The sequence below is a fragment of the Balearica regulorum genome, chromosome 28 (genome assembly GCF_011004875.1).
Source record: "Balearica regulorum gibbericeps isolate bBalReg1 chromosome 28, bBalReg1.pri, whole genome shotgun sequence".
In the NCBI taxonomy this organism is placed as follows: domain Eukaryota; kingdom Metazoa; phylum Chordata; class Aves; order Gruiformes; family Gruidae; genus Balearica; species Balearica regulorum.
The window spans coordinates 220,025-245,719 of NC_046211.1; the positions used below are offsets into that span (position 1 = coordinate 220,025).

The window sequence follows — 25,695 nt, forward strand, 5'->3', positions numbered from 1 at the left end:
AAACGGGGACGCGGGTCCCGGGTGGCGGGGAGGGGAGGGGAGCGGGCGGGGGCCCCTCGGGGTGCCCGGGCGGGCGGCGGGACCCGGGGGAGCCCGAGCCGGCGAGGGGGGCGGAGCTCCGTGGGGCCGCCCAAAGGAGGCGTGTCCAGAGCGAGCCCCGCCCTGTTCCGTCGCCGCGGCAACCGCGCACGCCACCGCCCTTCCATCCGCCTGCTGGCCCCGCCCGTACTGCCTGCGTCACGGCGAGATTGCGCTCCGATTGGGCGCGGCGCTCGGACCGGAAGCGTTGCGGCGGCGGGCGGGGTCCGTGCGGCGCCGTGTGCCCGCTGCTCACGTGCCTCGGCGTGCGCTGCCCGTCCTGCGCCGCACGTGCCGCCGGGGGGGGGGGGGTCCCCGGGTTCCGTCCCCGCGCGCTGCCCCCCCCCTCCCCCCTCCCACCTCATCCTGCTGCTGGCCTGCCGCGCGCGCCGTCCTCGCCGACCCCGGTGAGCGCCCACCCCCGCCCGGGGCCCCGCGGAGTGACCCACCGCCTGGGGGCCGCGGGGGGCAGCGGCTCCTCAGCCCCGTCCCGGCGAGGCGGGCGCTCGCGTCCCCGTTCCCCCCGCCCCGTCCCCACGCGTGGGTCCCCTCCCCGACGCCGCCATCGACTCCGCCGCAGCGGGGCCCCGCGGAACCCCGAGGAGCTGCGAGATGGGGGTGAGGGGCTGCGCTGCCGCCACGCTCTGCCGGCGGCCGGACCCCGCTGAACGCGGAGCCGGGAGGGCTGGACGGTGCGTGACCGCTGCGAGGCCTTCCGCCACCGCCACGCCTGCCGCCACTGCCACGCCTGCCGCCGCCGCGTGCACTGCATGCACCGCCACTGCCGCTGGTAGGGGCCTCCGGTACGGCCCCACGCCGGGGCACGAGGGGCTCCGCCACGGCTCGTTCCAGTCCCCAGGCACCGGACAGTACACCGGGGACAGCAAGACCCCCGCCACCCGTCTGTCTGTCCATCTGCAGGATCAACAACTGCGTCAGGGGGTTAAACCAGAAAAACTTCATCCAGTTCCTCTTCTACAGGGGTGAGCAGTCGTGTGGGGGTCCCCGTGGGGCAGCCCCACTCCTGAGTCCCCTGGCCGGGCCCCGCAGGCAGGAGCTGGGTGCTGGGGTGGGCGCAGGGCTGGTAACACCCACCCACCCCCGGGGATGGCGAGGCTGGGCGCACCTGGCTGGGGCCGGCGGGCAGGACCCCGGCAGGGATGGTGGCGGGAGGAGACGTTGCCAACAACCGCGTCCAGACGTGAGTGGGGGTAGCACGGGGGTCCCGTCTTCCCCCTCTACGGAGGAGCTGGGAGGGGAGGGGAGGGCCGGGGTGGCGGCGCTGTGTCGGGACTCCGGGCTGCCCCACGTCGGCTTCGGCCTCCGGCCCCGCTCTGACCCGTGGCCGCCTTCCAGGGCTCACTGCATGGTCCAGCTGCCGGAGTCCCTCCTCTTCGGGGCCTTCGTCACCGTCGTGTTTTATGATCAGGTTAGCAGGGCGGTGGCGGGGGGCACCGGCACGAGCCGGGGATGGCGGGGGACAGCAGGGCGAGCTGAGGCTGCTGCATGCCGGCAGTGACATCCCTGTCACCCCCAGGTCGTGTCGATCGTCATGGACCAGATGCCCTGGAGCAGCTCCGCAGCTGGGGGCTGAAGGAGATGAACTGCGAGGGGCCACACTCCCCCAAACCCAAACTGACGCTGCTGCAGGAGGTGTTTGGGCGAGGTGCGTGGGGCCAGGGCCGGGTCCCGCAGCACAGCTCGCAGCTCTCCCTTTCCTCTGGCCAGGCTTCGTGCTCTGCCGGCTTTTCCCTTGGAGCTGCAGCCCCCCCGCAGGGGTGGGCCCTGCGTACAGCCCCCTGCCCAGCTGCTACGTCCGAGCTCCCCCCGCCCGACACACGAGAGGATGCTGGAAACACTCCGGCTTTGTGCCGGGATGCGGAGCCGCGATGGAGCTTCACCACCTCCACACCTGGCAGCGTGAGCCCTGTGCCCCTGCGGGGGGCAAAGCTGACGCCCCAAAGCCGGGGCACCCACCCGGCAGCACCGAGCCGGCGCAGTGGTGAGGTCCTGGGGCTCCCCGGCAGAACGGGTGCCCGGCCCCACCATCCCTGGGGTGCAGCGCTCTGTGGGGGGCCTGGGGGGGGGGATTTTCCACCCCGGGATGTCTCAGGGCAGGCTGGCAGCGTGTCTGGGCCCTGTATGCTCGTGGCTCTGGCTGCCACCTCGAGGGATGGGTACGGGCCCACAGCCACCCCGAGGGGCAGCGCGCGGCTGGGAGGAGGCACCCAATAAAGCCCCGTTTTGGGCAAGACTGGGGGTGCCCGTTTCTTGGGGGGCAGGGGGGTGCTGGTGGCTGCTGGGGGGAAAGACGCCGGGGAAGGATGCTGGGGGCAGTAAGGGAGGGTTAACGCAGCTGCAGCCGAGGGACACTGCGGTGCCTGGCACCGCCACGCCGATCACCACACACCATGCCAGCCGGCTCCATAAATAGCTTTAAATAACAACGCTGCAATAAATTACAGCTGGGTGGCTGCACCAAGGGAGGCCGCAGCCGGGGTGGGGGGCGACACGGGGAGGGGGGTGCCCTGGGTCCTGCCCGGGGGGTCACCCCGCTCTGCCTGTGGGGGGGCTGAGGTAGACATGGTTACCTGCACCGGGGCTGGTCCCGTGCATGGCACGAGCCTGCCAGGGCTCTGCCGAGGGGCTGCCTGACGCCGTCCCGTGGACGGTGCCCCTGCTCCCAGTGGGCAATAAATAACCAAATAAATAGGCACCGCGGTGCTGCCAGAATTGCGCTCTGGCAGAGCCACGTCCCGGTTGGGCTCGTGCCGCTACTTGTTGCGCCGGCGGCTCTTGAGGATCTCCAGGATTTCGGCTTTCTGCTTCTCCCAGGCCGCCGATGGGCGTCTCGGCGCCCGCGGCACAAAGAAGCTGTACTTCAAGCGCGGTGGTCGCTGCTCATCCACCACCAGCGCCTGCAGCACCAGGGGCTCGCGCAGCGGCCCCCGGCCCGTCAGTGTCTCGGTGGCCGCTGTGGCCCCGCTGTAGCGCAGGGTCACGCCGCCCGCCAGCACCACGTCGGTCACGGAGGGCACCAGGACGTAGCCGCCGTTCAGCAGGGAGCCGCCGGCCGGCCGCCGCAGCGCCAGGAAGATGTCCTCGCTGCCTGCCGCCGAGATCTGCCGGACCAGGAGGTGCGTGGCGCCCGCCGGGATGGTCACCACGTCGTTATAGCCGTAGCTGCGGGGCAGAGTGGTGTTGGATGGGGGACACCGGCTGCTTGTGGGTGGTATCCCCCCCTGCCATGCCGCTGCCGTCAGAACACTCACCGGGGTTTGGTGAAGGAGCCGTAGACCTTGGTGCAGCCGGAGCCGTCACCACCGCACATCATGCACTTATCAAACTTCTTCTTGGAGCCGATGATGCGGTCGCAGCCGGCGGGGATGCAGCGGCCCTGCACGCACACTCCCGTGCTCTCAGGGGAGCAGGGCGTCCCGTCGGCCACCTGCAGCACAGCACGGCCTCAGCACCCGCCGGCGGCACCCCCGGGTGCACAGCGGGTAGGGGGGACACTCACCCTCGGCTGCAGCACGTGGTAGTAGCCCAGGGTTTGGGACTGGCAGGTCAGCTTGCACTGGTCCCGCTCGGGGACGCCGCTGTAGCGTGGGACCCAGTCCAGGGGTGCCGGGAGCCCCTTGACGAGGTCAGGGCGATGGTTGTAGGCGGCACATTGCTCCTCCCGGAAGGTGAGGGCTGCCGGCAGCAGTGAGGCACGGTCAGCACTGGTGGCAGCCCCCAGCACCCCCCAGCCCGCACCGGTGGCCAGTGACACCCCTGCTCCCCACCCAGCCCCACTCACGGGTGCTGCCGGGACACTCCTCCACGTTGCAGGACCGGAAGCGGGTGCGCTTGCCCTCGCAGTACCGGCCACCGTGGCGAGGTGCCGGCGCGGTGCAGTTGCGGTGGGAGAGCTGGACGCCACCGCCGCAGGTCCGTGAGCACCCGCCCCATGGCCCCCACGGCCCCCAGCCGCCGTCCACAGGTGTCTGCAGCCAGAAAACACAGTGCGGGGGGTCGAACTGGTGCCGGCGGGTGGACACTGACCCTCCTGCCCCACCAGGACTTACAGTGAGCTCCTGCATGCGGCCGATGCCGACGCAGAGCCCGTCCATGCAGACTCTGCCCGGCGCGCATGGTGTGCCGTCAGCCCAGGGGAAGTGCTTCGTCTGGCAGACGGAGCGGCCGCCGGCACGGCCGGTGCACCACAGCGAAGCGCAGGGCGGCTGCAGGTCGCCGCAGTGCCGCGAGTCAGGCCCAAAGGCGAGCTGGCATTGCCGCAGCACCGGGTAGATGCTGCCCGGCAGTGCCGAGGGCAGCTGCAGCCACTCCGGAGGCTTGTCCAGGAGGCAGTGACCTGCGGGGACACGGCACCGCTGCACCGGGGGTCCCTGAGGGCACCGGCATGGGATGTGGCTGCACCGGGGCCCCACGTGCTGGGACCCTGCGTGCCGGGTCGTACCGTGGCCGTTGTCCAAGAAGTCGGTGATGAAGCGGGCGCTGCATGGGGACCACATCTCGCCAGGCTCCAGCGAGGAGAGGACGGGAGCCATCACGCGGCGGGTGGCTCCGGAGCGGCTGTTCAGCTCCCGGCAGGGCTGGGAGGTGTCGTGCAGCATGTTGAAGACATGGCCTGCGCCGGGGAACAACGGTGTCAGCCCTGGGGGGGCTCGTGGGTGGCAGTGGGGTCCCATTCACCCCCCACACCGGCCCCTGCTGCTCACCCAGCTCGTGGGCGGCCGTGAATGCCGACTGCAGCCCGTCGTCCTCCACGATGGCACAGCTCCGCTCAGGGTCGCAGACGGTGCCCACGTCGGCCATGCCCAGCGTGTCACACGTGGCCGCCCCACACAGGTCCTGGGGGCAGGTGGGGTGTGTGGGGGGGCTCGGGGCACCCCCAAATCCAGCCAGCACCCAAACTCCCAGGGATGGTCCCTGGGGACCCCACCAGCCCCCAAAACCCACGGACAGCCCAGGGGCTTGGCCAGCACCTAAACACCTTGGGGGTCACCCAGGGACCCCACCAGCCCCCAACCACCCTGCAAGGACCCCAAAGAGCCCTGCAGCTCCCCTCAGGACCCCCCCAGCCATCACCCCCCCACACACCTGCCGGGTGAAGAGGATGGCGGTGTCAAAGTGGAGGGGACTGTCCTCGTCGGGGACGTTGAGCCCCTTCTGCCACTGGCAGAAGTTGCGGAGCATCTGGGCGGCATTGGGGGTGGAGGGGGGCCCGGGGGTGCCCTGGCCCAGCACCACCAGCCGTGTCACCCGCAGATCCACCGCGTTGCCCAGGCTGCCGTGCCGGAAGGACCGGGCGGCTGTCGCCAGCACTGTCAGCAGGTACCGCCGGAGCCCCGCACCGTGGAACTGGGCCATCGACTCGTCCGCCACCACCAGCATCTCCACGTACCGCGGCACCGAGGCAAAGCGCTGCCGGGAATCAGGGTGCTGGGGCAGGGGACTGGCGCCAGCCAGTGCCCCCCAGCACACCCCACCCCACGCTCGTGTTCCCCATCACCGTGCACATTCCTGCCTGTGCCCCCCAGCACCGTGCCCCCCCCCCCCCCGTGCACCCCGATGTCTCTGGGCTCCACACCACCGCCCCCCAGCCCCGTGGGGTACCGGCTGCCCGCGGCCCCGGTCACACCCTCGGGGCGGGTCCTGGCGGTGCCCCGGGAGGTGGAGGGGAAGCCCGGCCCAGCCCAGCCCATCTTGGTCCGGTGTATCCCAGTCCCAGCCTATCCCGGTCAGTCTCGGCGAGTCCCGGTCTGTCCCAGCGCATCCCAGTCCATCCCAGCTCATCCTGGTCCAGCCCAGCCCGGTCCATCCCATCCCATCCCGGTCCCATCCCATCTCAGTCCCATTCCCTCCCGGTCCCATCCCATCCCGGTCCCATCCCATCCCGGTCCCATTCCCTCCCGGTCCCATTCCCTCCCGGTCCCATTCCCTCCCGGTCCATCCCATTCCCTCCCGGTCCATCCCATCCCATCCCGGTCCCATCCCATCTCAGTCCCATCCCCTCCCGGTCCATCCCATCCCATCTCAGTCCCATTCCCTCCCGGTCCCATCCCAGTCCCATCCCATCTCAGTCCCATTCCCTCCCGGTCCCATCCCATCCCAGTCCCATTCCATCCCGGTCCCAGCCCATCCCGGTCCCATTCCCTCCCGGTCCATCCCATCCCATCCCGGTCCCATTCCATCCCGGTCCCAGCCCATCCCGGTCCCATTCCATCCCGGTCCCATTCCCTCCCGGTCCATCCCATCCCATCCCGGTCCCATTCCATCCCGGTCCCATTCCCTCCCGGTCCATCCCAGCCCGCGGTGTCCCGGTCCGGCCGTACCTTCACTCTCCTCGGGGCCGGCCCCACGCGGGACCGTGTCCCGGCTTCGTCCGGTGCCGTTACGGGACACGCGGGGCTGTGGGCGGCCCCGGCGGAGGCGGCGACAGCGGCGACCAGGAGCGCCAGGAGCGCGCGGCGCATTGCCCGGGCACCGTCGCGACACCGCGACAGCGCGACAGCGGGAACCGACAGACGTCCCCGCAGGCTCGGCCCCGCCGCCGCCTTTAAACGGGTGGGAGAGGCGGCCCCGGGCGGGCGGGGCGGAGCGGGGCAGCCCTGACCCCCCCCGGGCCATTCCGGGAAAGCAGAGCCGGGTCCCCCGGGAGCGGGGCCGGGCCGGGGGATCCCCCGCGCTGGGACCACCTCACGGGATCCCCCCTCACCGGGGTCCCCTCACTGGGACCCCCCCTCACGGGATCCCCCCTCACCGGGATTCCCCCTCACTGGGACCCCCTCACCGGGGTCCCCTCACCGGGACCCCCCCTCACCGGGACCCCCCCTCACCGGGGTCCCCTCACTGGGACCCCCCCTCACCGGGACCCCCCTCACCGGGATTCCCCCTCACTGGGACCCCCCCTCACGGGATCCCCTCACCGGGATCCCATCACTGGGATCCTCCTCACTGGGACCCCCCCTCACTGGGACCCCCCCTCATGGGATCCCCTCACCGGGATCCCATCACTGGGATCCTCCTCACCGGGCCCCCCCCCTCACCGGGACCCCCCCTCACTGGGATCCCCCACACCGGGGCAGCAGGGGCCGGGGTGGGCGTCTGCCAAGGGTGGCCTTGAGGTGCCCGGGATGGGCATGGGACTGGGGGCACCCCGGGGGGGGCTCCCCTACCCTCCGGCACCCACTGCCCCATAACACCCCGCTGCTCCATCTCCATCCCTCCTCATCGTTTTCATGCCTCCCTGTCCCCCCCATCGCTTCCCACCCCCTCCCCCCCAGCCCCATCCGGTGTGAGCCCCTCCGTGCCCCCTCCGTGTCCGCAGTTCCCAGCAGAGCCACCGCTGTGTCACCCCCGAGTCACCTCCTGGCCCCCAGCCTGGCTGGGCAGGACACGGCCCCATCCTGCTTCCTCCCTTCTCGTAACGGGGGGGGCCGGGCCGGGCTGCCCTTCCTGCCCCGTCACCCTCCAGCACCCCCAGTCTGGGGGGGGGCCGGCGTGGCCCCGGGTGCTGCCGTGCGGGTGCCGGTGCCGGTGCCATCCCCGCCGTCCCCGGGAGAACAACAGGGTGATGCGGCCCCGCACAAAGGGAGATAGCGGCACCCGGCGCTGCCGCACAAAGGGCCTCTGTGCCGATGCCGCAGCGGTGCTCGGCTGCACCCATGGGACCCTGCCGGCACCGCAGCTGGGCCCGGCTGGAACAGCACCTGCCTGACACCCACCCGTGCCCGGGAGTGGTGTCACCGGCAAGGCATGGACCCCACCGGGAGCCCACCGCGGTACCGGCATCTGCCGCAGCTGGCATCCGCTGGGCTCCAGCGTCTGCCACAGTGTCCGCCGGAGCCGGCATCCGGCACAGCTGGCTTCCCTGGGATCTGACATCTGCTCTGGCTGACACCCGCCACCTCCGGCATCCCCCCCAACCCCAGCACCCCCCCAACCCCAGCATCTCCAGCTCCAGTGGTTCCCAGTGTTAGCATCCCTCAGCCCCAGCATCCCCCAGCCCCAGTTTCCCCCCACCATGGGGCACCCTTGGGTGCTGGCAGGGGCTCAGGGTGGGGAAGCTCCTCTTGGCTCAGCCTCCAGCCCGGGGCCGGATCCAGTCCCAGCAGGATGGCCCTGTGCCGGGGGGGGGGGGTTGGCAGCCAGCGGCCAACATCTGGACGGCATCACTCTGCATGGCCACCATGACTCACGCCAGGTCGGGAACAGCCGTGACGTGGGGGCCGGGCAGCCGCTGGCGTCACTGGGGCCAGTGACGTGGGAGCTGGTGTGACCCCGACGCTGGGGGGACAGAGGGGGGAGGGGACGGGGGGCACCGAGGGTCCTGGCACAGCTGGGGGGTCCCCGTGTCCTCTGGGAGGGGGACACATCTGGATGCCGGAGCCGGGGTATCCCCAAGTGGGAGGGGTCTGCGGTGCAGTGTGAGCGAGGGGGTCACAGGACAATTTTGCTCAGATGCCCCCCCCCACCCCCACACGGGGACACCGCGGGTGTCCAGGGAGGGGACAGGGGCCACCTCCAGCCGCAGCGTGGGGAGGCCTGGGGACACCCTGCTCCTTCTTCACCCGGTGCGTCCTGCTCCCCCCGTCCCTGCCCCCCCCGTCCCTGCTCCCCCCGTCCCTGTCCCCATCCCCACGGGACCGCCTCTGCCCGGCACAAAGATGGCAGCGATGGCAGCGACGCCACCGGCGGTTTCCCGGCTGTTTCCCTTAGTAAAGATAGCGGCGGAACTGCCCACGCTCAATATGGTGACGCAGCAGGGCTTCGCCTGCCCTCTACAAGCATGGCGCCGGGCCCCGCCCACTGCCGCGGCGCGGGGGGCGGGGCGGCGCACGCGCAGTGCCAAGGGCAAGATGGCGGCGCTGCGGGCGCTGGGGCGGCTGCGGGCACCTTCGGGGCTGCGGGCGGCGGCGCGGCTGGGGCCGGCCCCGGTGCGGTGAGAGCGGGGGTAGCCGGCACCTGAGGCCGGGCCGGGGGCGGGAGGCAGGACCGGGGCTGGGGGCGGCGGCGGGGCTCGGGTTCAGGCGGGGGGCCCGGATCCCCCCCCCCCTCACGGCTCGGTCCCCCGTCCCCGTCCCGCAGGACGTCGCGGCAATGGCAGCCCGACGTGGAGTGGGCCCAGCAGTTCGCCGGCGCCGTCATGTACCCGAGCAAAGAGACGGAGAAGTGGGTGCCGCCGCCCTGGAACGGTGAGGGGCGGCGGGGGCGAGCGGGGGCTCCGGGAGAGCGGCGGGGCCCTGGAGGGGCCCTGGGGCCCTGCGGAGGGAAGGCCGAGGCGCCGGAAGGGTGTCGGGTGCGCTGGGAGGGCCCTGAGGAGGTGTTGGGGGCCCTGGGTGGTCCCTGTAGGGGTCCCGAGGCCCTGAGGGAGCCCCGGGGGGCTGTTCGGGGCCCTTGGGGGTGCTCAGTGGGCTCCAGAGCCGGGCTGGGGCTCGTTGGGGTCCCTGTGGGGGCTCGGTGGATGTCAGGTTGGGGGTTACACGGGGCAGAGGGGCCCTGGGCCAGTCTGGGGCTCACTGGATGCCTGCAGGGGCCTGGGGCTCAGCGTGGGTACCGGCCCAGAGGGTCCGGGGTGGGGGGGGCGTGCCTGTGGGGGGGTCGTGGGCACCTGGGTACCCAGGGGTGCTGCTTGGGGGGTGCTCGGGGCCAGACTGGGACTCACTGGGTGCCTGGTGGGTGCACAGCGAGGATTCAGCGGTTGCTTGGGGGGTGTCTTGTTCTCCTGAGTGTCCTGTGGGTGCCTGGGTCTTGGGGTGCGGGTGTAGGGGGTGAGTCCCCTGGGAGCTTTAGCCCCATCCGTGTCCCCCAAGCTGCTGCAAGGGGCTCCTGCGTCAGACCCTAGTTGGGCTTTGAGCTTCTCATCCCTCGCTTCTCTTACTAGCTCTGCAAACCTCCCGGTGCCTGGTCTCTGCCGTGACCCTGGCCCCTCCGCCCACGCAGCATCGGGAAGCTGCCTGGGTCCCTGTGCTCTGGGAAGAGTGGCCAGCGCAGGCTGAGCCTCCCGGGAGGCAGCGAGAGGCCCCTGAACCTCTCCGAGGGATCTTGTGTTGGGCTGAGACGGGAGCTGGCCGTGGGGACTCCGTGTTCCCGATGTCCAGCCAAGCGCTGAGATTGGTTTGGACGTCTGTCTGGCGTCCGCTCTGCGCGTCTGTGCTGCCGGGAAAGGCGCTCGGGGGCAGCGGCGCTTCTGGGGGTGGATGTTTCTCCTGGCCTGACTCTCCTCATTCTTCCCCCGAGCAGACCGGGACCCTCTGGCTCACAAGAAGGTCTCGAGTTTGACCATAAACTTTGGGCCCCAGCACCCGGCTGCTCACGGGGTCCTGCGGCTGGTCATGGAGCTGAGCGGGGAGACGGTGAAGAAGTGTGACCCTCACGTTGGCCTCCTGCACCGGGGCACCGAGAAGCTCATCGAGTACAAGACATACCTCCAGGTAAGGCACAGCAGACTCCCAATGCTTCCCCATCCTGGGGACTGATGTTTGTCCGTGGGGAGAGCAAGGGGTGTCCTTTTGGGGTGAGGGGCTGTTGGTGCCCGTCTGTCCGAGCGAATACATCAGCAGCTTCCTTGGCACACTGGGAGGGGATTTATTTGCCTGTCAGGGTTTGCAGCGGTGTTTGTAAACAGACCTCGCTGATTTATTGTCCCCATCAGGTTTAACCTTTCTGCTGGCGGGAGAAAAGGAGCTTGAAATAGCCGGGGGGGGGGCGGGGGGGGATGCTGACGCCACCTTGGCTAGCCACTGCGGTTCAGGGCAGCGCTGTGATGGCCATGCTCAGCTGTGCAGTGGCGACGGTTCTCAGCTGGTGAGTGCTGAAGGTGCAGGATTGGGCCCTCGCAGTGTCTGCGAGCTGGAAAACTCTCACAGACGGACGTTGTCTGTCTTCCTTCATGCCTTATCCCAAGGCCGGGCTGTCTGCTCCAGCCTGGGACCGGAGTTCTTGGCTGCTGCTGTGCTTGAAGCGTCCCTGAGCCAGGAACATGCTGTGCCTGGGGGCTGTGTCCTGGTGCTCCCCAGCTGCGGTGGAGCCTCCGAGCGCTCCTGACTGTCCCAGGCCTTTGCCACCACTCACGGTTGTTTCTTTCGGCAGGCGCTGCCCTATTTCGACCGTCTGGACTATGTCTCCATGATGTGCAACGAGCAGGCCTACTCCCTGGCTGTGGAGAAGCTGCTCAACATCCGCCCACCTCTGCGGGCTCAGTGGATCCGAGGTGAGGGCGGCCCCGTGCCGTCTCTGCGGGGGTTCCATCTCCTGTCCAGCTGCCTGCCCTGCCTGCTCTGCCTGCCCTGCTGGGGGCTCGTAGCTCTCGACTTTCAGGGGCTCCCGTTCCCTCTCCCCAGGGGGGCACGAGGCCAGCCGTGTTCACCCCCCTGCACCCTCTCTGCCCCCAGTCCTCTTCGCAGAGATAACCCGGCTGCTCAACCACATCATGGCCGTGACCACGCACGCGCTGGACATCGGGGCCATGACCCCCTTCTTCTGGATGTTTGAGGAGAGGGAGAAGGTAAAGGGCAGCACGGCCGTGCTGGGAGATTGGCAGGGGGCAGATCGGGGCTCGGTGCTGCCTGCGGGGCTGTGCCGTGGAGCAGCGGGCTTTCCTCTGTCCCCACAGATGTTCGAGTTCTACGAGCGGGTTTCGGGGGCGCGGATGCACGCCGCCTACATCCGCCCCGGTGGGGTGCACCAGGTGAGGGCGGCCACGCCGTGCCCTGTGCTCCCTGCAGAGCCCCCCGGTCTGATGTGCGGGGTGTCCCTGTGTGGGGGTGGCCCCTCCAGTGCCTCCCTGCCCGTGTCCCCGGTGCCACCAGCCGTGCATGGGCTGACCTCCCTCTCCTCCCACGCAGGACCTGCCCCTGGGGCTGATGGACGACATCTATGAGTTTGTGAAGAATTTCTCTACGCGGATAGACGAGGTGGAGGAGGTGAGGCGGGACAGGAGCCCGGGAGAGAGGGACACCCCCCCGTTTCCCTGCACCCTGAGGGCTGGGGTCTCACATTGTTTGTCCCCTGGGCACGGCCAGCGTGGGGTTATTCCTCCTGTGGCAGCGGTGACAAGGTGACATGGGTCAGGAGAGGGGGTGCGCGCTCCAGGAGAGGCAGCTGGTGCGGGGTACCAGTGACTAATGGCCTGCTACCCGCAGATGCTCACGAACAACCGCATCTGGAAGAACCGCACGGTCGACATCGGGGTGATAACGGCGGAGGAGGCTCTCAACTACGGGTTCAGGTGGGTTCGGCGGCTCCCGGGGATGCGTGGGGGGCTCAGCCTCCTACCGCTGCCCCCAGCTGATCATCACCTGCAGAAGGATTGGGGTCGAGTCCCTGACTGTGGGAGTCCCTGGGGCTGATTGGAGCCATTTTGGGGACCGATGACACCGGTGACCGTCAGGGCATTGCTGCCTGGTGGCAGGAGCTGTGATGATGCGTCCTGTGCGGCTTTACCTACGCGCTGTGCCCCAGCCGTCGGCCGCTGCTCCAGGCTGTGGGCGTGTGCAGGCGGGGAACGTGTGGCTGTGTTCCCCTGTGTCCGGGTCCACTCTGGGGTGCGGGGAGGAGCTGGGGCCCCCCCTTTGGGCCAGCGGCTCACCCACCTCCCTCCGCCCAGCGGGGTGATGCTCCGGGGCTCAGGGATCCACTGGGATCTGCGCAAGACCCAGCCCTACGACGTCTACGACCAGGTGGAGTTCGACGTCCCCATCGGCTCCCGAGGCGACTGCTACGACAGGTACATTGTGCCACGGCTCTGCCGGGGGCCGTGGGGGGACTCGGCAGGGTCACGCCTCCTCCGTGGGCCTGTGGTGAGGCCGTGGCTTCCCCACGGGGCGCCCACCACGTGGAATGTGTGCGTCCTGAGCGGCGTGGGGGGTCCCACAGGTATCTGTGCCGCGTGGAAGAGATGCGACAGTCCCTCCGTATCATCCTCCAGTGCCTCAACAAGATGCCTGAGGGGGAGATCAAAGTAGATGATGCCAAAATCTCCCCTCCGAAGCGGGCAGAGATGAAGGTAAACACGTTTCCTTCCCCCACTGGGCCTCACCACCAGCTGCACATCGGTGCTAGCAAGCAGGAAACGCGGTTTGGTGTGTCAGGTGCTTGTGCTGAGAATTTACAGTGTTAATCTGCTGCTGCATCCGTCCCTGGGCTGGGCTGGGGGCTTGCCTGGCCTCCTGTCTGCCAGCCCTGCCAGATCTCGCAGCACGTGTGCAGGGAGGGCGGCTTTGTTCCGGGGGGGGGGGGGGGGGGGGGGGGGGGGGGGGGGGTTTGCTGCCCGCTGAGGTCGCTCCTGAGCCCTGCGGCGGTCCAGCCCTGTGCCAGAGGGAGGGGATCTCCCTTCCCCAGCTCTGCCAGGCCCAGCCCAGCTCTGCCAAAAAAACCACCCTGGTGTAGGTAGAGGCTGGCAGGGAGGAGACCCAGCAGCTGCCCTGCTTCCGTGTCCCACACATTTGTGGCCAGCGGCCGTGTGAACACGGCCACTGCCCTGGTTCCCACGCTTTGCTCCCTGTTGCAAGTCGCCGAGGGGCAGGCAGGAGACGGGCAGCATTTTCTGCCTGCACCCAGCCGCACGCCCTCGGTGATGGTGCCCTCCTCTCTCCGTAGACCTCCATGGAGTCACTGATCCATCACTTCAAGCTGTACACAGAGGGCTACCAGGTGCCCCCTGGAGCCACCTACACGGCCATCGAGGCCCCCAAGGTGATGCTTCTCATGGTGTTATGGGGACAGTGGGCTCTGGCACGCGGTGACGGGTGTCCCGGCTGCCCCGTGCTGCTCGTGGGGACAGCCCGGTGCTCCTGTCACCAGCTGGGTGGGCTGTCCCCAGGCTCCTGCTCTCGCACCAGATGGGTGTCTGAGGGCTGGACGCTGCAGCTGGGACAGAGCCTCGGCCCCCTGACAGCGTGACCATGTCACTGACCCTTTCCCCGCATCCTTGCAGGGTGAATTCGGCGTCTACCTTGTCTCGGACGGCAGCAGCCGCCCCTACCGCTGCAAGATTAAGGCGCCCGGATTTGCTCACCTGGTAGGAGAGGCTGGGGCAGTCGGCGGCATCACCGTGCCGGGGCCCACAGCGAGGGTGGGATTTGGGCTGGAGGGGACGAGTGCATCCCGGGATGAGTTTGGGAGAGAGGGAAACCTCACCGCAGCGTGGCCCCAGCGCGGCGGGCCGGGGCTGGTGTCTGTGGGTCACCGCCTGCGTGTCCCCAAATGCGTCTCGTGCCTCTGCTGTTAGAGCCGGTTTCCGTTCTCTGCTGATAACTGGCCACTTCCCTCCGTCCCTGTGGGGGCAGTGCCCCCTCCTCTGCCTGCCCCCAGCCATGGGGGGCCGTGGGTCCCACTGCCAGCACAGCACTGGCTCCGGAAGTGGTGAGCTGTGCCGGACCCCGCTCGCCCACTCCACCCTCCCACCTCCGCAGGCCTGGGGCCGGGGTGATGGGTGCTTGTGGGGGGGTTGTGGGCTGATGGGGGTCCCTGTGCTCTGCTTCAGGCCGGCCTGGATCGGATGTCGCAGGGCCACATGCTGGCAGATGTCGTGGCCATCATCGGTACGTTCCTTCCTTGGGCTGGGGGCTCCCACAGCTCTCGAGGGGGGCTCCTTTCCCGTTCGGGGGGGCTGGCTGTGCCCTAACGCCTCTCTTTCTCCCCAGGCACACAGGACATCGTCTTTGGGGAAGTGGATCGGTGAGGTGGCAGCCCCGGCCGTCCCCGCTGTGCCCGTCTCCTGCTGTGTGTGCTGCTCCGGGCCTGGGGAGCCCCTGGCACCCCTGCACCCCCTTCCTCATCTGAGTCAAATAAAGCCTAAACCACGTCCTGCCTGTCCAGCGTCTCTGTCTTCGCCTCAGCCCTTCTCCTCCAGCTGACACCCGGTGAAACCCCGCTCTTCCTCCTTTTCTCATGTGAGGCTTGTGGTCGAGAGCTTCCCCTTCCCGTGGTTGCAGCCCACAGGACGGGGGGAGCCTGGAGCGACCCCCGGGGTTTCATCTCCACCAGCCTGGGTTTGGGTGCCTCCAGCACCCGCAGCCTGTGGGGCCTTCCCTGAGAGCCTTCATCTGCCTGGGGCTGGTGGGTGCTCCCGCAGCCCCCCATGGGTGGCCGCAGCCGTGCTAGAGCAGGGCCGGGGTGCCACGAGGTCTGGGCCAGATGGGTGACGCCTGGGGACATCTCGCCTGGCCCTTGAGCAATGGCCCCGCCGCCCTTTGCAGGAAGAGGGGACGGCTATGCCGGCCAGTTCCCCAGCACGGCCGGGGACTGGAGGAGGGGGGAAGCGACACAGGGGCGGCGCGAGCTGGCGGGGAGGAAGACACTGGCTCTGCGGTCGCTGACTGCTGCGCGATAGCCCCAACCCACCGGACCCCGCTCGGGGCCACGCGGAGGGATGGGCATCCGCCTGCTGCTCGCCGCCGCCCTGCTGCTGCTGTGGACCCCGGTGGCAGGTGGGGACGGGGTCCTGCGGGCGAGGGGAGCGGCCGGGTGGGCATGTGGCCGTCGGGCTGGCTCCTTTGATGGTGACCTGGCGCCTTTGGGATGAGCTGGGATCCGTCGAAGCCAAGCGTCCCCTGGGGTGCTTGTGGCATGGAGGGATGCCCCAGGCTGAGTCCTGGTGGGCTCCGGGGCTCTCCGATGCTGTCCGGGGGGATGTCGGTGCCGGCTGCGACCCCCCGGGACCCTCCGCCATTGTGCAGAAAGGGGCGACACGTGGATGCGGCAGAGCTGAGCTCGTGGCAGCAAGGATGGGTGCAGGATCCGTCCCGGGGCGATGCTGACCCAGGGACCCCCTCCCACCCCCCCCTCCATCCTCCCCAGAGGCCCTGATGGAGCCGGAGGTCTGCTACATCCTGGACGCCATCCTCTTCCTCTACGGCGTCGTCCTCACTGTCCTTTATTGCCGCCTCAAGGTGAGCACCAGGATCCACCTGCCCCGCTTGGGGACCCAGCTAAACCCCTTTGGGCCCTGTTTTTTGGGGGGACCCCAGGGAGGCCACAGCCCCCGAGCTTCCCCATCCGTGCTGGGGCTTTTTCCTCTTCTTACTTCTTTTTTTCTTTTATTTTTTTTTTTCCCCTTTTTTGTCTGTTGGGTGATCCCCTCCCCCCCCCCCCCCCCCCGCCGCAGCTCCAGGTTCACCAAGCGTCGCAGCAGGGAGCCAGCAAGGAGGTAACGGGCGCTGTCGGCAAAGGGCAGCCAGGATGGGGGAGGTTTGGGGATGGGGGGGAGGTTTGGGGATGGGGTGCCCCGGGAGGGATGGGGTGCCCCGGGAGGGATGGGCCCCCCCCCCAGCGCCTACCACAGACAGTGCTGCAGCCATGGAAGGGGAAAGTGAAGGGGAATTGGGGCAGGGGGGGTCTGGTGGTCCAGGATTGGGGGGACAAAATCCAGGAAACCTCACAGCTTCCCCCCACTTCCCCAGGGAGTGAGGGGAGGGGTGCAGGGGGCTGGGGTGTTTGTGTGTGCCCGTGCCCGTCCCCCCCAGCTCTTTCTTTCTCTTTCTCTTTCCTGGAGCAGAAGGAAGAAGCCATCTACACCGTAAGTCAGCCTGGGGGGGGGAGACGCATCCCAGCGGGATCCTGTCCTGGGGGGGGTGGTCCTACCCACGGTTGCTGTCCCCTGGGGTGCCACCACCCCATGGGAATGCCCTGCCCTGCAGGTGCTGTATCCCATGGGTGCTGTAACTTGGGGGGTGCCCTGTCCCCCCTGCCCCCCGCCCCCGCCTTGGGAGCACTTGCTCTGGGTGCAGCCCCCCCACAACGACCTGTAGCCCTTTTCCTGGGTCCCATGTTGGGTGGGAAGCCCCCACAGTGGGGTGACAGTCTCGGGGGGGGGTGTGGGGGGTGGCACTCGGGGGACACACACGGACCTTGTAACCCCATCTCCCACACAGGGGCTCAGCAGCGAAGGACAGGAGATGTACGAAACCCTCCAGATCAAACAGTCCTGACCCCCTCCTGCTGCTGTGCTGCAGCTGCCCCTCGTCCATCTCCAGCAGCTAGGGACCCCCCCATGGCCCCCCCGGCCCCCCCTCCTGGAACTGTGATGGAGAACCAGAGCTTTTTCCCCCTGGAAATGGCTGGGTTTGGCCCCAAACTGCCTCTGGCCAGGCACGGGCACAGCCCGAGCGCCGCTGCCGTGCTGGGACCCCCTGAGCTTGGAGGGGGCTGAAGCTGCCTGGGGTGCGTGGTGCTGCCCCCCCCCACCCCCCGCTGCTTCCCCCCAGTAAAGCAGCACCATGTGCGAACGGGGCAGGAGCGCTTCTGTAACGGCGAGGTGGGAGCGGGGGACAGCGGCGATGGCGCCGGCTCCCAGTGGGGCTGGATGCGGGATGGGGACGATGCCACCGGCGAGGGGCACGGGACAGCGGCACCATCCGCTGCGGGGGGACAGGGACCCCCTGGGCACGGTGGCACCATCTGATGGGGATGGACCCCGGTGGCCCTGGCTCTCGGTGGCAGCTGCCACCGTCTTTCTCGGTGGAGGAGACGCCTGGTAGAGAAAAACACCATTTCCCCCTGTTTAACCAAAAAGCTGTATTTTGGGGACAATACCATGGAAATGGCTCCTGTGGCCTCCTTGGCCCCACAGAGCCCTGGGCGGGGGGAACCCCCAGCACCCTCGGGGGTTTCGGCACCTTTCTTGAGGCACAGATGTGGCCTGGGGGGGGGCCAGCAGGGCCGGGACGGGGAGAGCCCCAGGTGTGGGGGGACCTGCTGGAGGGAGGGGGGGTGAGTGGGGCACAGGGGGGTGCTGGAAGCTTTGGGGAGTCCTGGCAGGACTGGGGAGCCCTGGGAGGGGGAACGGGGGGCCCTGGGTAGTCCTGGGGCTTCCCCACTCTGCCCCCCCCCCCCACCCGGGCTGGGCTCTGCTGATCCGGATCGGACCCCCTGCAGAGCAGCCGCCCCACGGGAGCCGTGGGTTGTGTGTGCAGGGGTTTGCCCGGGACACACACACACACCAGTGGGCACCAGCGCAGAGGTGGCGTCCCCAGTGACCCCCCGTGCCCCTTCCACGCCGGTGCCCCGCGGGGGTCACGGGACGTTCTCGTAGGTGTCGCTCGGGAGCCGCAGTCGCGCGTGGGGAGCCGGCAGCACCGCGTAGACGACGGTCGGCTCCTGCGGGGGTGCGGGACGGGACCGGGACGGGGACCGGGACGTGCCTGGAAGAGAAACTGGTTCGGGGACCCGGACTGGGGGGGTGACACGCGTGGGCGGCGTGTCCCGTGTGTGTCCCCCCCCCCGCACTCACCGCCGCCCCTCTCGGTAACCACGACGTGGGTGTACAGCACCTCCTCGTCCCCCGCCGCCCCGGGGGGGGCTGTGGGCTCCGGCTGGTGATCCTCGGGCTCCGGGGGGGCAGCGGGGTCCCTGCGGGGACAAGGGGGCGCCTGGGGCGGGGACAGACCGGGGGGGGGATGCTGCTGTCCTGGCCCTGGGGAAAGGGGCTTCGCAGTCCGACCCCCCTCCCTGCTCACCTGTCCCGGCTCTTCCCAGCGGCTGTAAGGCAAAGGGGGGGTGTCAGCAGTCCTGGGGTCCCCGGGGTACCAGCAGCAAGACCCCTGGGACCCCTGAGACCCCCAAACCTCGAGACAAGGGCCCCGGGGCTCAGCCTTGCATTGCCAGGAGGGAGGGGGAACCCCGGGACCCCCAGAACCCACCCGCACGGTGCCGGCGGCAGAGGTGCCAGCCCACGGTGGCAGCGAGCAGGAGCAGGAGCAGGAGGGACGCGCTGAGTCCCGCGGCCACGGCTGGGGACGAGTGGGGACGAGCCCGGGTCAGCCCCAAACGGGGGGGGAGCCAGACCCCCGTGGGGACCCCGGGGAGGGGGCAGATGAGCACGGCCCCCACCTGTGCCCTGCTGCCACCGTTTCTGTCTTGGCTGTGTCACCGAGAGGGCCAGCGCCGGGCTGCGCACCTGGAAGACGCGGTGGGTGCCGAGGTGGTTGGTGGCCAGGCACTGGTAGGTCCCGGCGTGGGTCGGCCCCACGGCCCCCAGGGACAGGACGGGCCCCGAGCCCAGGTGCTGCCCGTCCCGCAGCCAGGTGAAGGTCACCGGCGCGGTGCCCGCCTCCACCGAACAGGTCAGGTTGAGGCTCTCGCCCGCCGGCACCGACGGCTCCGTCCTTGCCATTGTGATGGTGGCGTTGGCCACCGGCACTGCCAGGTGGAGAGACGGTGCCGGGGTCAGACCGGTGGCGGTGGCCATCCCGCAGCGTGGGATGCAGTGATGCTGGGGGGGGGGGGCACCCAGAGCCGGAGGGTCCTGCTCACCCAGGACGGTGACCCACAGCGGCAGGCTGTCGGCCGCGGTGCCACCGTTGGTGGCCGTGCAGTGGTAGCGGCCGCCATCCTGGGGCTGCACGGCGCGGAGCTCGTAGCGGGGGCCCGTGGCCAGCGGCCGGGCCAAGCCATGCCGGTGCCAGGAGAAGGAGAGGGGCCCGGTCCCCATGGCCACCGAGCAGCGCAGCACCAGGCGATCGCCCTCCACCACCTGCCCCTTGGGGGGCTGCGCCAGCAGGGACACCCCCGAGACCGGGACCCCTGCGGGGAGGAGACGGACAGGGACAGGGGACCCGGGGAGGGATCGGGGGTCCAGGGGACCGATGGAGGAGGGGACCCAGGCGGGGATGGAGGGGCCTCAGGGAGGGGTGTGGAGACCCGGGGAGGAGTGGGGGGACCCCAGGGAGGGACAGAAGGACCTGGAGAGAGATTTGGGGACCTGGAGAGGGATGAGAGGACCCGGGCAAGGATGGAGGGACCAGGGGAGGGACTGGGAAGGTACAGGGGGGCCTGGGGAGGGATGGAGGGACCTGGGCAGGGATCGGAGACCTGGGGAGGGACGTGAGAGAGGGCTGCAGGGCACCGGTACGTCCCCATCCCCCCCGCACACTCACTGCGCACCGTGACGGTGACCAGGGCGCTGTGTTTCCGCACGCTGGCCGTCTCCGTCCGCACCTCACAGGAGTAGTTCCCCGAGTCAGACAGCCCCACGGCAGGCAGCTGGAGCTGGGGGGAGTCCTGGGGTCCCCCCACCACCACCTTGTCCCGGTAGAAGACGTGCTGGAGGTGGGCAAGGGGCCGCAGGGGGCTGGGCTGGCTGAGGCAGCCCAGGGTCAGGGGGGCTCCCTCGGGGGGCTCGGCCGGGCCCTTCAGGTGCAGCACCGGCACCGAGAAGAGTTCTGGGAAGGAACCGGGGGGACAGTGACACCGAGCCCTCTGGGGAGGGGGGGGGCTGCGCCCCGCCAGGTGGGTGCTGGGGAGCAGGTGCTCACCTTGCACCACCACCGGCACCAACGCCGAGTCCTGCCCCTGCACAAACAACTTGTTCACGATGGCGCGGCAGCGGTAGCGCCCGCCGTGCTGCAGCTGCAGGGGGGACAGGAGCAGCTCGGTCCCCCGGGACGGCCCCCCCAGCGCCTCCTGCTCACGGAAGAACTGCACCCGGGTGATCTCAATGTCATTCCAGGCCCGGCAGCGCAGCGGCACCGTGTCCCCCTCCAGCAGCACCCGCGCCGGCACCTGCAGCGCCAGCCAGTCTGCAAGAGAGGGCCGGGGCGGCCGGCGCGCGGGGATGCAGCCGGTGGGCTCCCATTGCACGGGGATGCACTGGTGTGCACAGGGATGCAGCCAGCACCCGTGGGGGGTGGGCTCCTGTCGCACAAGGGGCGAGAGGCTGCGAAACAGAGCCCACCCAGAGCCCTTGGGGCACCCGTGGGTACCCATCGTGCCTCTCACCATCTGAGAATCTCAGGGTGATGGGGGGACTGAGCTCAGCGCCGGGGCTGCAGCACTGGTAGGTGCCGCTCCCGAGGTGGTTTTTGGAGACGTAGATGTAGTTGGATGTTATCTGCTGCTGGAGCCACTGGCCGATGTACCACTTGGTGGGACCGGGTGCACCGGAGCCCTGGCACCTCAGCATCACCTTCTCTGACGTGAACACCGGTGTCCAGGGGGGGTCCAGCGTGAGCTGGCTGGGCTGGGAGCCTGCAGGGTGATGGGGACACCAGCCTGCCAGGGCCACCGCGGGCGTCTGGGGACTGCGGGGTTGGGGAACGGCAGTGAGGACTCACCAGTGAGGCCAAGGGCTTGGGCTGGAAAGGGAGAAGGGGAGAGGGGCTGGGTGGGGGCTGCTGCCACGGGGACACTGGAACCCGTGAGAAAGGGTGCAGAGACGGTCCCCAGGACAGCTGGGACACCCCAGGGGACACGGCTGCATCAGAGCCGCCCACGCGCTGCATCTGTGTGGCATGGCCACCCCGGGCTGGCGCAGGGCTTGGGGACACCGCAAGCCACCCCGGGGTGGCACAGAGCATGGGGAACCCTCCACCAGCCCCACAGCATCCATCCCCACGGCATCCATCCCCACGGCCCCATCCCCATAGCCCCATCCCCACAATCCCATTCCCATGGCACCTGTCTTCATGGCCCCATGCCCACAGCTGCCCCAGCCCCACGATGCTGGTCCCCACATCCCTGTCCCTGTGGTGCCTGTCTCCACAGCCCTGTCCCCGCAGCCCCGTCCCCATGTCTCCATCCCCACGGCCTCATCGTTGCCATGACCCCAACCCCACAGCCCTGTCACCATGTCCCCAACCCCACATCTGCCTCAGCCCCATGATGCTGGTCCCCACATCTCCATCCCTGTGATGTCTGTCCCCCCAACCCTGTCCCCACAGCCCTGTCCCCATGGCCACCCCAGCCCACGACTGGGGTACAACCCCACGGGCTGGCTCTGCTGGTGTTTGGGACCTTGGGGGACCCCACAGCCACCCCGTGCTCCCTCCCCACGGGTTGGCTGGTGCCACCAGGCTCTGCCTCAACCCACTGCTCCCCAAAGCGGGGAGGGGTCCGGACGCCCATCCCCGTGGCATCAGGTCCCCTGTCAGCCCCACGGCCCATGCCTGGGCACTCACCCCAGAGGAGCAGCGCCATGCGCCTGGCCATCCCGGCACGCTGCTGCGTACTGGTGGGGCTACCCGTCCTTTGCATAGCAGCTATTTGGGGAAAGGGGAAGGAAGCGACTTCCCCGGACCTGAGGCTTTGCCCCGGCCCCGGAGACACGTGCCCGGAGACGTGTCTGGCACCAGCGAGGGACAGGCTTTGGGTCTGGAGGAGCCACCGGCCCCTTCGCCCGGGGGGGGGTCCTTCTGGGCACAGGGACCCTCCAAGCACGTGGGGCACGAGTGGCCTTGTGTGTGTGATGCACTCGTGAGGGGCTGAGAACCTGAGAGCTGGGACCCCGAGAGCTGGGACCCCCAAGGGGGCGAGACCCCGAGATTTGGGACTCCCAAGGGGGTGAGACCCCGAGAGCTGGACTCCAACGGCTGGGACCCTGAAGGGCTGAAACCCCGAAGGGCTGAAACCCCAGGGACAGGGACCCCGAGGGACTGGGACCCCGAGAGCTGGGTCCCCCAAGGGGGTGGGACCCCAGGGACCGGGACCCCAGGGACCGGGACCCCGTGGGCTGGGACCCGGTGGGCTGGGACCCCGCGGGCTGGGACCCCGCGGGCTGGGACCCGGTGGGCTGGGACCCGGTGGGCTGGGACCCCGCGGGCTGGGACCCGGTGGGCTGGGACCCCAGGGACCGGGACCCCGTGGGCTGGGACCCCGCGGGCTGGGACCCGGTGGGCTGGGACCCGGGGGGGTGCCACGGCTGCCCGCTCCGGGGGGTGCCACGCCCCGCCCCAAGCACTGCGGCGCCGCCTGGCGAGCGTACGGCGGAACGGCGGTGCGAGGGGCGGGGTGCGAGGGGCGTGCCCTCTGGAGGGGCGTGCCCTGCGCGGGGGCGTGTCCTACGGGGGGCGTGCCCTACATTGGGGCGTGTCCTACGGGGCGTGTCCTACATGGGGCGTGTCCTACATTGGGGCGTGTCCTACGGGGGCGTGTCCTACATGGGGCGTGTCCTACGGGGGCGTGTCCCAGAGGCCCCGCCCACACGGAGGCGGAGCGGGGTGAAAATGGCGGCGGAGCCGGGCCCGGGCCCCGACCCGGAGCTGGAGGAGCTGCTCGACAGTGAGTCGGGGGGCGGGGGCCGGGGGTGCGGTGGGACTGGGGGTTACTGGGGTGCGGTGGGGCTTGGAGGTAACTGGGGTGCAGTTACTGGGGTGCGGTGGGTGCAGTTATTGGGGTGCAGTGGGGCTGGGGGGTTATTGGGGTTGCAGTGGGGCTGGGGGTGCAGTTATTGGGGTGCAGTGGGGCTGGGGGTGCAGTTATTGGGGTGCAGTGGGTGCAGTTATTGGGGTGCAGTGGGGCTGGGGGGTTATTGGGGTGCAGTGGGGCTGGGGGTGCAGTTATTGGGGTGCAGTGGGTGCAGTTATTGGGGTGCGGTGGGTGCAGTTATTGGGGTGCAGTTATTGGGGTGCGGTGGGTGCAGCAGGGCTGGGTGTGCAGTTATTGGGGCTCAGTGGGGCAGAGGATGTCGGGGCAGGGCCGGTGTTGGGGTCCGTGGGGCGCAGCAAGGTGGGGTGAGCCAGCCGGTTTGGGAGGTCGTTGGGCTGCAGGGCCAGGGGGGTCCCTGGGCCGGGGGTGCCCGGGGGGGTCCCCCTCAGCCCGGCCCCTTTCCCAGGTGCCCTAGACGACTTCGAGAAGGCCAGACCCGCTGCCCCCCCGCCGCCGCCCCCCCCCGGGTCCCAGCCCTCGCCCGGCGACGCTGCCAAGGTGTGACGCTGCCGGGATGCGGCCTCTGCCCTCGCCCCAGCCCTCGGGGTGGGAGACACCGTCCCCGCGGTGGAGGCGGAAGGGGGGGGCCCTGACCGTGCCCCTCTCCCCAGGCCTCCCTCTTCGCCTCGCAGGAGAGGTTCTTCCAGGAGCTGTTTGAGGGGGAGCTGGCCTCGCAGGCGGCGGCCGAGTTCGAGCAGGCCATGCAGGAGCTGGCCCGGGAGGAGCCGCACTTGGTGGAGCAGTTCCAGAAGCTGTCGGAAGCAGCGGGCAGAGTGGGTGAGTGGGGGCTGGCACGTACCGGCCTGCCACAGGACGAGGGTTTGGGGGATGCCGGCGGCAAAGGGGGTTCTCTGCTGCACCGGGAGGTCTTGGTTTGGCTCAGGGCCGGTGGGCGCCTCTCCGGCGTTGCAGTGCTGGGCGTGCTCCTGCATGCCGGTGGGTCTCCAAGGCTCCATGCCACCAGCCAGCACCATGGTGGAGCAGGATGGGGGGAAGGTTTGGGGGCTTTCGGGGGATACCCCGGTCCCACAGGGACCTCCGTTTGGGAGTGGGGCCCCCAAGACAAGACCCCGACCCTCGCCAGGCGGGGTGCCCAGTGCCCCCCGTCCCTGACTGTTGTCTCCCGGTCCCTGCAGGCAGCGACGCGGCATCGCAGCAGGAATTCACCTCCTGCCTGAAGGAGACACTGAGCGGCCTGGCCAAGAACGCCACTGACCTACAGGTACAGCCACCCCCCCGCCAATGAAGCGGGGTGTCCCCGAGGGTCCCCCATGTCCTGGGGGGCTGACGGTGTCCTTGCAGAACTCTTCGGCTTCGGAGGAGGAGCTGGCGAAGGCGCTGGAGGGGCTGGGGCTGGAGGAGGGCGATGGCGAGGGCAGCGTCCTGCCCGTCATGCGCAGCATCATGCAAAGCCTGCTCTCCAAGGACGTGCTCTACCCCTCGCTCAAGGAGATCACCGAGAAGGTGGGCAGTCCAGCGGCACCGGGACGGGGCAGGGGACACGTGGGGGTCCCAGCCTGACCTGGCCCCCCCTGTTTTCCCCCCCGCAGTACCCCGAGTGGCTGCAGCGGCACAGGGAGACGCTGCCGGCCGAGCAGTACGAGCGGTACCGGGCGCAGCACGGCGTGATGGGCCGCATCTGCCGGCAGCTGGAGGACGAGCGGCCGGGCGAGGGCGAGGAGGAGCGGCGTGCGCGCTTCGAGACCCTCCTCGACCTCATGCAGCAGGTAAGCAGGTGGGGGGGATGACACGGACACCCCCCAGCACCTGGTGCCACCCTCACCCCCCCGTGTCTCCCGTCCAGCTGCAGGACCTGGGGCACCCACCCAAGGAGCTGGCCGGGGAGTCGGTGAGTGTCCCCGGGGACCCCCTGGGGGGGCGGGGGCCCTGCCCGGACCCCCCCAGATGCCTGGGTTCCCTGGCTCACCCTTACCCCTGCAGCCCCCCGGCTTCAACATGGACCTGCCGGGGGCGGCGGGCGGCGAGCAGTGCCACCTCATGTAGTGCTGGTGGCGGGATGGGGGCTCCCGCGGCCCCCCAGCACTGCACTGCCAGGGACGGCCCCCGCGTCGTTACTGACTAATGAAGACCTCGACCAGGATGAGGATGGAGGATGAGGACGAGGAGGCTGAGCAGAGCCGAAGCCGCGGCTGCCGAGGAGCGGGGCTGGATGCGGCAGCACCGGCTCTGCCGTCCCGCCCTGGGGGGTGCCTGGGGTGGGGGGAGTGCAGGGACCCCGGGCCCTGGGGACACGTGTGTGTCCTCCATGTCCCCAATAAAGATGTTGGCAACTACAACGGCTCCCGCCTGGGGAAACTGAGGCAGGGGCGGCTGGTGGCACGCTGCTGAAATGGGGGGGACGTGGGGGGACCCGACAGTGACGGGGGGACAGGGCAGGGGAGGGGGCACCTGAGACCATGCAGTACCATGTAATAACGGGGGGGACACAAGGAGACCCTGTAATAA

The 25,695-nt window shown here is 69.7% G+C and overlaps 6 protein-coding genes across 11 annotated transcripts; 4 read left to right on the forward strand and 2 right to left on the reverse strand.

The window, feature by feature from the left end:
* The first annotated feature begins 610 nt into the window (after positions 1-610).
* LOC142598565 (uncharacterized) lies at positions 611-2,330 on the forward strand. 5 transcript variants are annotated; one of them, XR_012832678.1, is made up of 4 exons: positions 682-1,061; positions 1,435-1,507; positions 1,616-1,744; positions 1,807-1,946. XR_012832678.1 is itself a non-coding variant. In XM_075737470.1 (3 exons), exons 1-3 carry the CDS (start codon positions 691-693, stop codon positions 2,311-2,313), a joined length of 1,011 nt encoding a protein of 336 aa, XP_075593585.1. In that variant the 5' UTR covers positions 682-690; the 3' UTR covers positions 2,314-2,330. The 5 variants fall into 5 exon arrangements, 2 of the variants coding, with proteins under 2 accessions (XP_075593585.1, XP_075593588.1); XR_012832679.1 differs by having other exon boundaries at positions 1,616-1,748; positions 1,807-1,923; XR_012832680.1 differs by lacking the exon at positions 1,435-1,507 and having other exon boundaries at positions 611-1,061; positions 1,807-2,330.
* A 168-nt stretch (positions 2,331-2,498) lies between these two features.
* ADAMTS4 (ADAM metallopeptidase with thrombospondin type 1 motif 4) lies at positions 2,499-6,737 on the reverse strand. Its single transcript, XM_075737466.1, has 9 exons — positions 6,420-6,737; positions 5,185-5,508; positions 4,803-4,935; positions 4,541-4,711; positions 4,149-4,435; positions 3,881-4,067; positions 3,599-3,774; positions 3,351-3,526; positions 2,499-3,261 (listed from the first exon to the last, which is right to left on the reverse strand). The coding sequence occupies exons 1-9, from the start codon at positions 6,558-6,560 to the stop codon at positions 2,853-2,855; spliced, it is 2,004 nt and encodes a 667-aa protein (XP_075593581.1). The 5' UTR covers positions 6,561-6,737; the 3' UTR covers positions 2,499-2,852.
* Positions 6,738-8,747: 2,010 nt separating this feature from the next.
* NDUFS2 (NADH:ubiquinone oxidoreductase core subunit S2) lies at positions 8,748-14,893 on the forward strand. The gene is made up of 14 exons (XM_075737467.1): positions 8,748-9,028; positions 9,175-9,281; positions 10,330-10,520; positions 11,179-11,299; positions 11,481-11,593; positions 11,702-11,776; positions 11,934-12,011; positions 12,231-12,316; positions 12,695-12,814; positions 12,964-13,093; positions 13,687-13,782; positions 14,024-14,107; positions 14,573-14,630; positions 14,733-14,893. Exons 1-14 carry the CDS (start codon positions 8,754-8,756, stop codon positions 14,768-14,770), a joined length of 1,572 nt encoding a protein of 523 aa, XP_075593582.1. The 5' UTR covers positions 8,748-8,753; the 3' UTR covers positions 14,771-14,893.
* A 456-nt stretch (positions 14,894-15,349) lies between these two features.
* FCER1G (Fc epsilon receptor Ig) lies at positions 15,350-17,100 on the forward strand. Its single transcript, XM_075737141.1, has 5 exons — positions 15,350-15,518; positions 15,889-15,980; positions 16,196-16,237; positions 16,586-16,606; positions 16,962-17,100. The coding sequence occupies exons 1-5, from the start codon at positions 15,461-15,463 to the stop codon at positions 17,016-17,018; spliced, it is 270 nt and encodes an 89-aa protein (XP_075593256.1). The 5' UTR covers positions 15,350-15,460; the 3' UTR covers positions 17,019-17,100.
* Positions 17,067-22,097, reverse strand: LOC142598401 (Fc receptor-like protein 5). The gene is made up of 11 exons (XM_075736916.1): positions 21,984-22,097; positions 21,141-21,161; positions 20,806-21,054; positions 20,343-20,606; positions 19,965-20,249; positions 19,342-19,611; positions 18,919-19,227; positions 18,729-18,818; positions 18,546-18,567; positions 17,442-18,438; positions 17,067-17,108 (listed from the first exon to the last, which is right to left on the reverse strand). Exons 1-11 carry the CDS (start codon positions 22,057-22,059, stop codon positions 17,067-17,069), a joined length of 2,625 nt encoding a protein of 874 aa, XP_075593031.1. The 5' UTR covers positions 22,060-22,097.
* An 858-nt stretch (positions 22,098-22,955) lies between these two features.
* PEX19 (peroxisomal biogenesis factor 19) lies at positions 22,956-25,526 on the forward strand. Of its 2 annotated transcripts, none has more exons than XM_075737219.1 (8): positions 22,956-23,082; positions 23,636-23,727; positions 23,841-24,006; positions 24,366-24,451; positions 24,532-24,693; positions 24,780-24,956; positions 25,034-25,078; positions 25,171-25,526. In XM_075737219.1, the coding sequence occupies exons 1-8, from the start codon at positions 22,962-22,964 to the stop codon at positions 25,231-25,233; spliced, it is 912 nt and encodes a 303-aa protein (XP_075593334.1). In that variant the 5' UTR covers positions 22,956-22,961; the 3' UTR covers positions 25,234-25,526. The 2 variants fall into 2 exon arrangements, with proteins under 2 accessions (XP_075593334.1, XP_075593335.1); XM_075737220.1 differs by having other exon boundaries at positions 23,862-24,006.
* Positions 25,527-25,695: the final 169 nt, after the last annotated feature.

Coding starts and splice junctions, on each gene's coding strand:
- LOC142598565 (XM_075737470.1), top strand. CDS start 691: ATGGGGGTGAGGGGCTGCGCTGCCGCCACGCTCTGCCGGCGGCCGGAC. Junction 1,062..1,615: donor CCAGTTCCTCTTCTACAGGG/GTGAGCAGTCGT, acceptor TGTCACCCCCAG/GTCGTGTCGATCGTCATGGA. Junction 1,749..1,806: donor GAGGTGTTTGGGCGAGGTGC/GTGGGGCCAGGG, acceptor TCCTCTGGCCAG/GCTTCGTGCTCTGCCGGCTT.
- ADAMTS4 (XM_075737466.1), bottom strand. CDS start 6,560: ATGCGCCGCGCGCTCCTGGCGCTCCTGGTCGCCGCTGTCGCCGCCTCC. Junction 4,436..4,540: donor CTTCTTGGACAACGGCCACG/GTACGACCCGGC, acceptor GTGTCCCCGCAG/GTCACTGCCTCCTGGACAAG. Junction 3,775..3,880: donor GGAGTGTCCCGGCAGCACCC/GTGAGTGGGGCT, acceptor TGCTGCCGGCAG/CCCTCACCTTCCGGGAGGAG.
- NDUFS2 (XM_075737467.1), top strand. CDS start 8,754: ATGGCAGCGATGGCAGCGACGCCACCGGCGGTTTCCCGGCTGTTTCCC. Junction 9,029..9,174: donor CTGGGGCCGGCCCCGGTGCG/GTGAGAGCGGGG, acceptor CCCGTCCCGCAG/GACGTCGCGGCAATGGCAGC. Junction 13,094..13,686: donor CGAAGCGGGCAGAGATGAAG/GTAAACACGTTT, acceptor CTCTCTCCGTAG/ACCTCCATGGAGTCACTGAT.
- FCER1G (XM_075737141.1), top strand. CDS start 15,461: ATGGGCATCCGCCTGCTGCTCGCCGCCGCCCTGCTGCTGCTGTGGACC. Junction 15,519..15,888: donor GCTGTGGACCCCGGTGGCAG/GTGGGGACGGGG, acceptor CATCCTCCCCAG/AGGCCCTGATGGAGCCGGAG. Junction 16,238..16,585: donor AGCAGGGAGCCAGCAAGGAG/GTAACGGGCGCT, acceptor TTCCTGGAGCAG/AAGGAAGAAGCCATCTACAC.
- LOC142598401 (XM_075736916.1), bottom strand. CDS start 22,059: ATGCAAAGGACGGGTAGCCCCACCAGTACGCAGCAGCGTGCCGGGATG. Junction 21,162..21,983: donor CATGGCGCTGCTCCTCTGGG/GTGAGTGCCCAG, acceptor CTCCCTTTCCAG/CCCAAGCCCTTGGCCTCACT. Junction 17,109..17,441: donor CTGTCCCCCCGCAGCGGATG/GTGCCGCTGTCC, acceptor TCTCCATCACAG/TTCCAGGAGGGGGGGCCGGG.
- PEX19 (XM_075737219.1), top strand. CDS start 22,962: ATGGGGCGTGTCCTACGGGGGCGTGTCCCAGAGGCCCCGCCCACACGG. Junction 23,728..23,840: donor CGCCCGGCGACGCTGCCAAG/GTGTGACGCTGC, acceptor CCCTCTCCCCAG/GCCTCCCTCTTCGCCTCGCA. Junction 25,079..25,170: donor AGGAGCTGGCCGGGGAGTCG/GTGAGTGTCCCC, acceptor TTACCCCTGCAG/CCCCCCGGCTTCAACATGGA.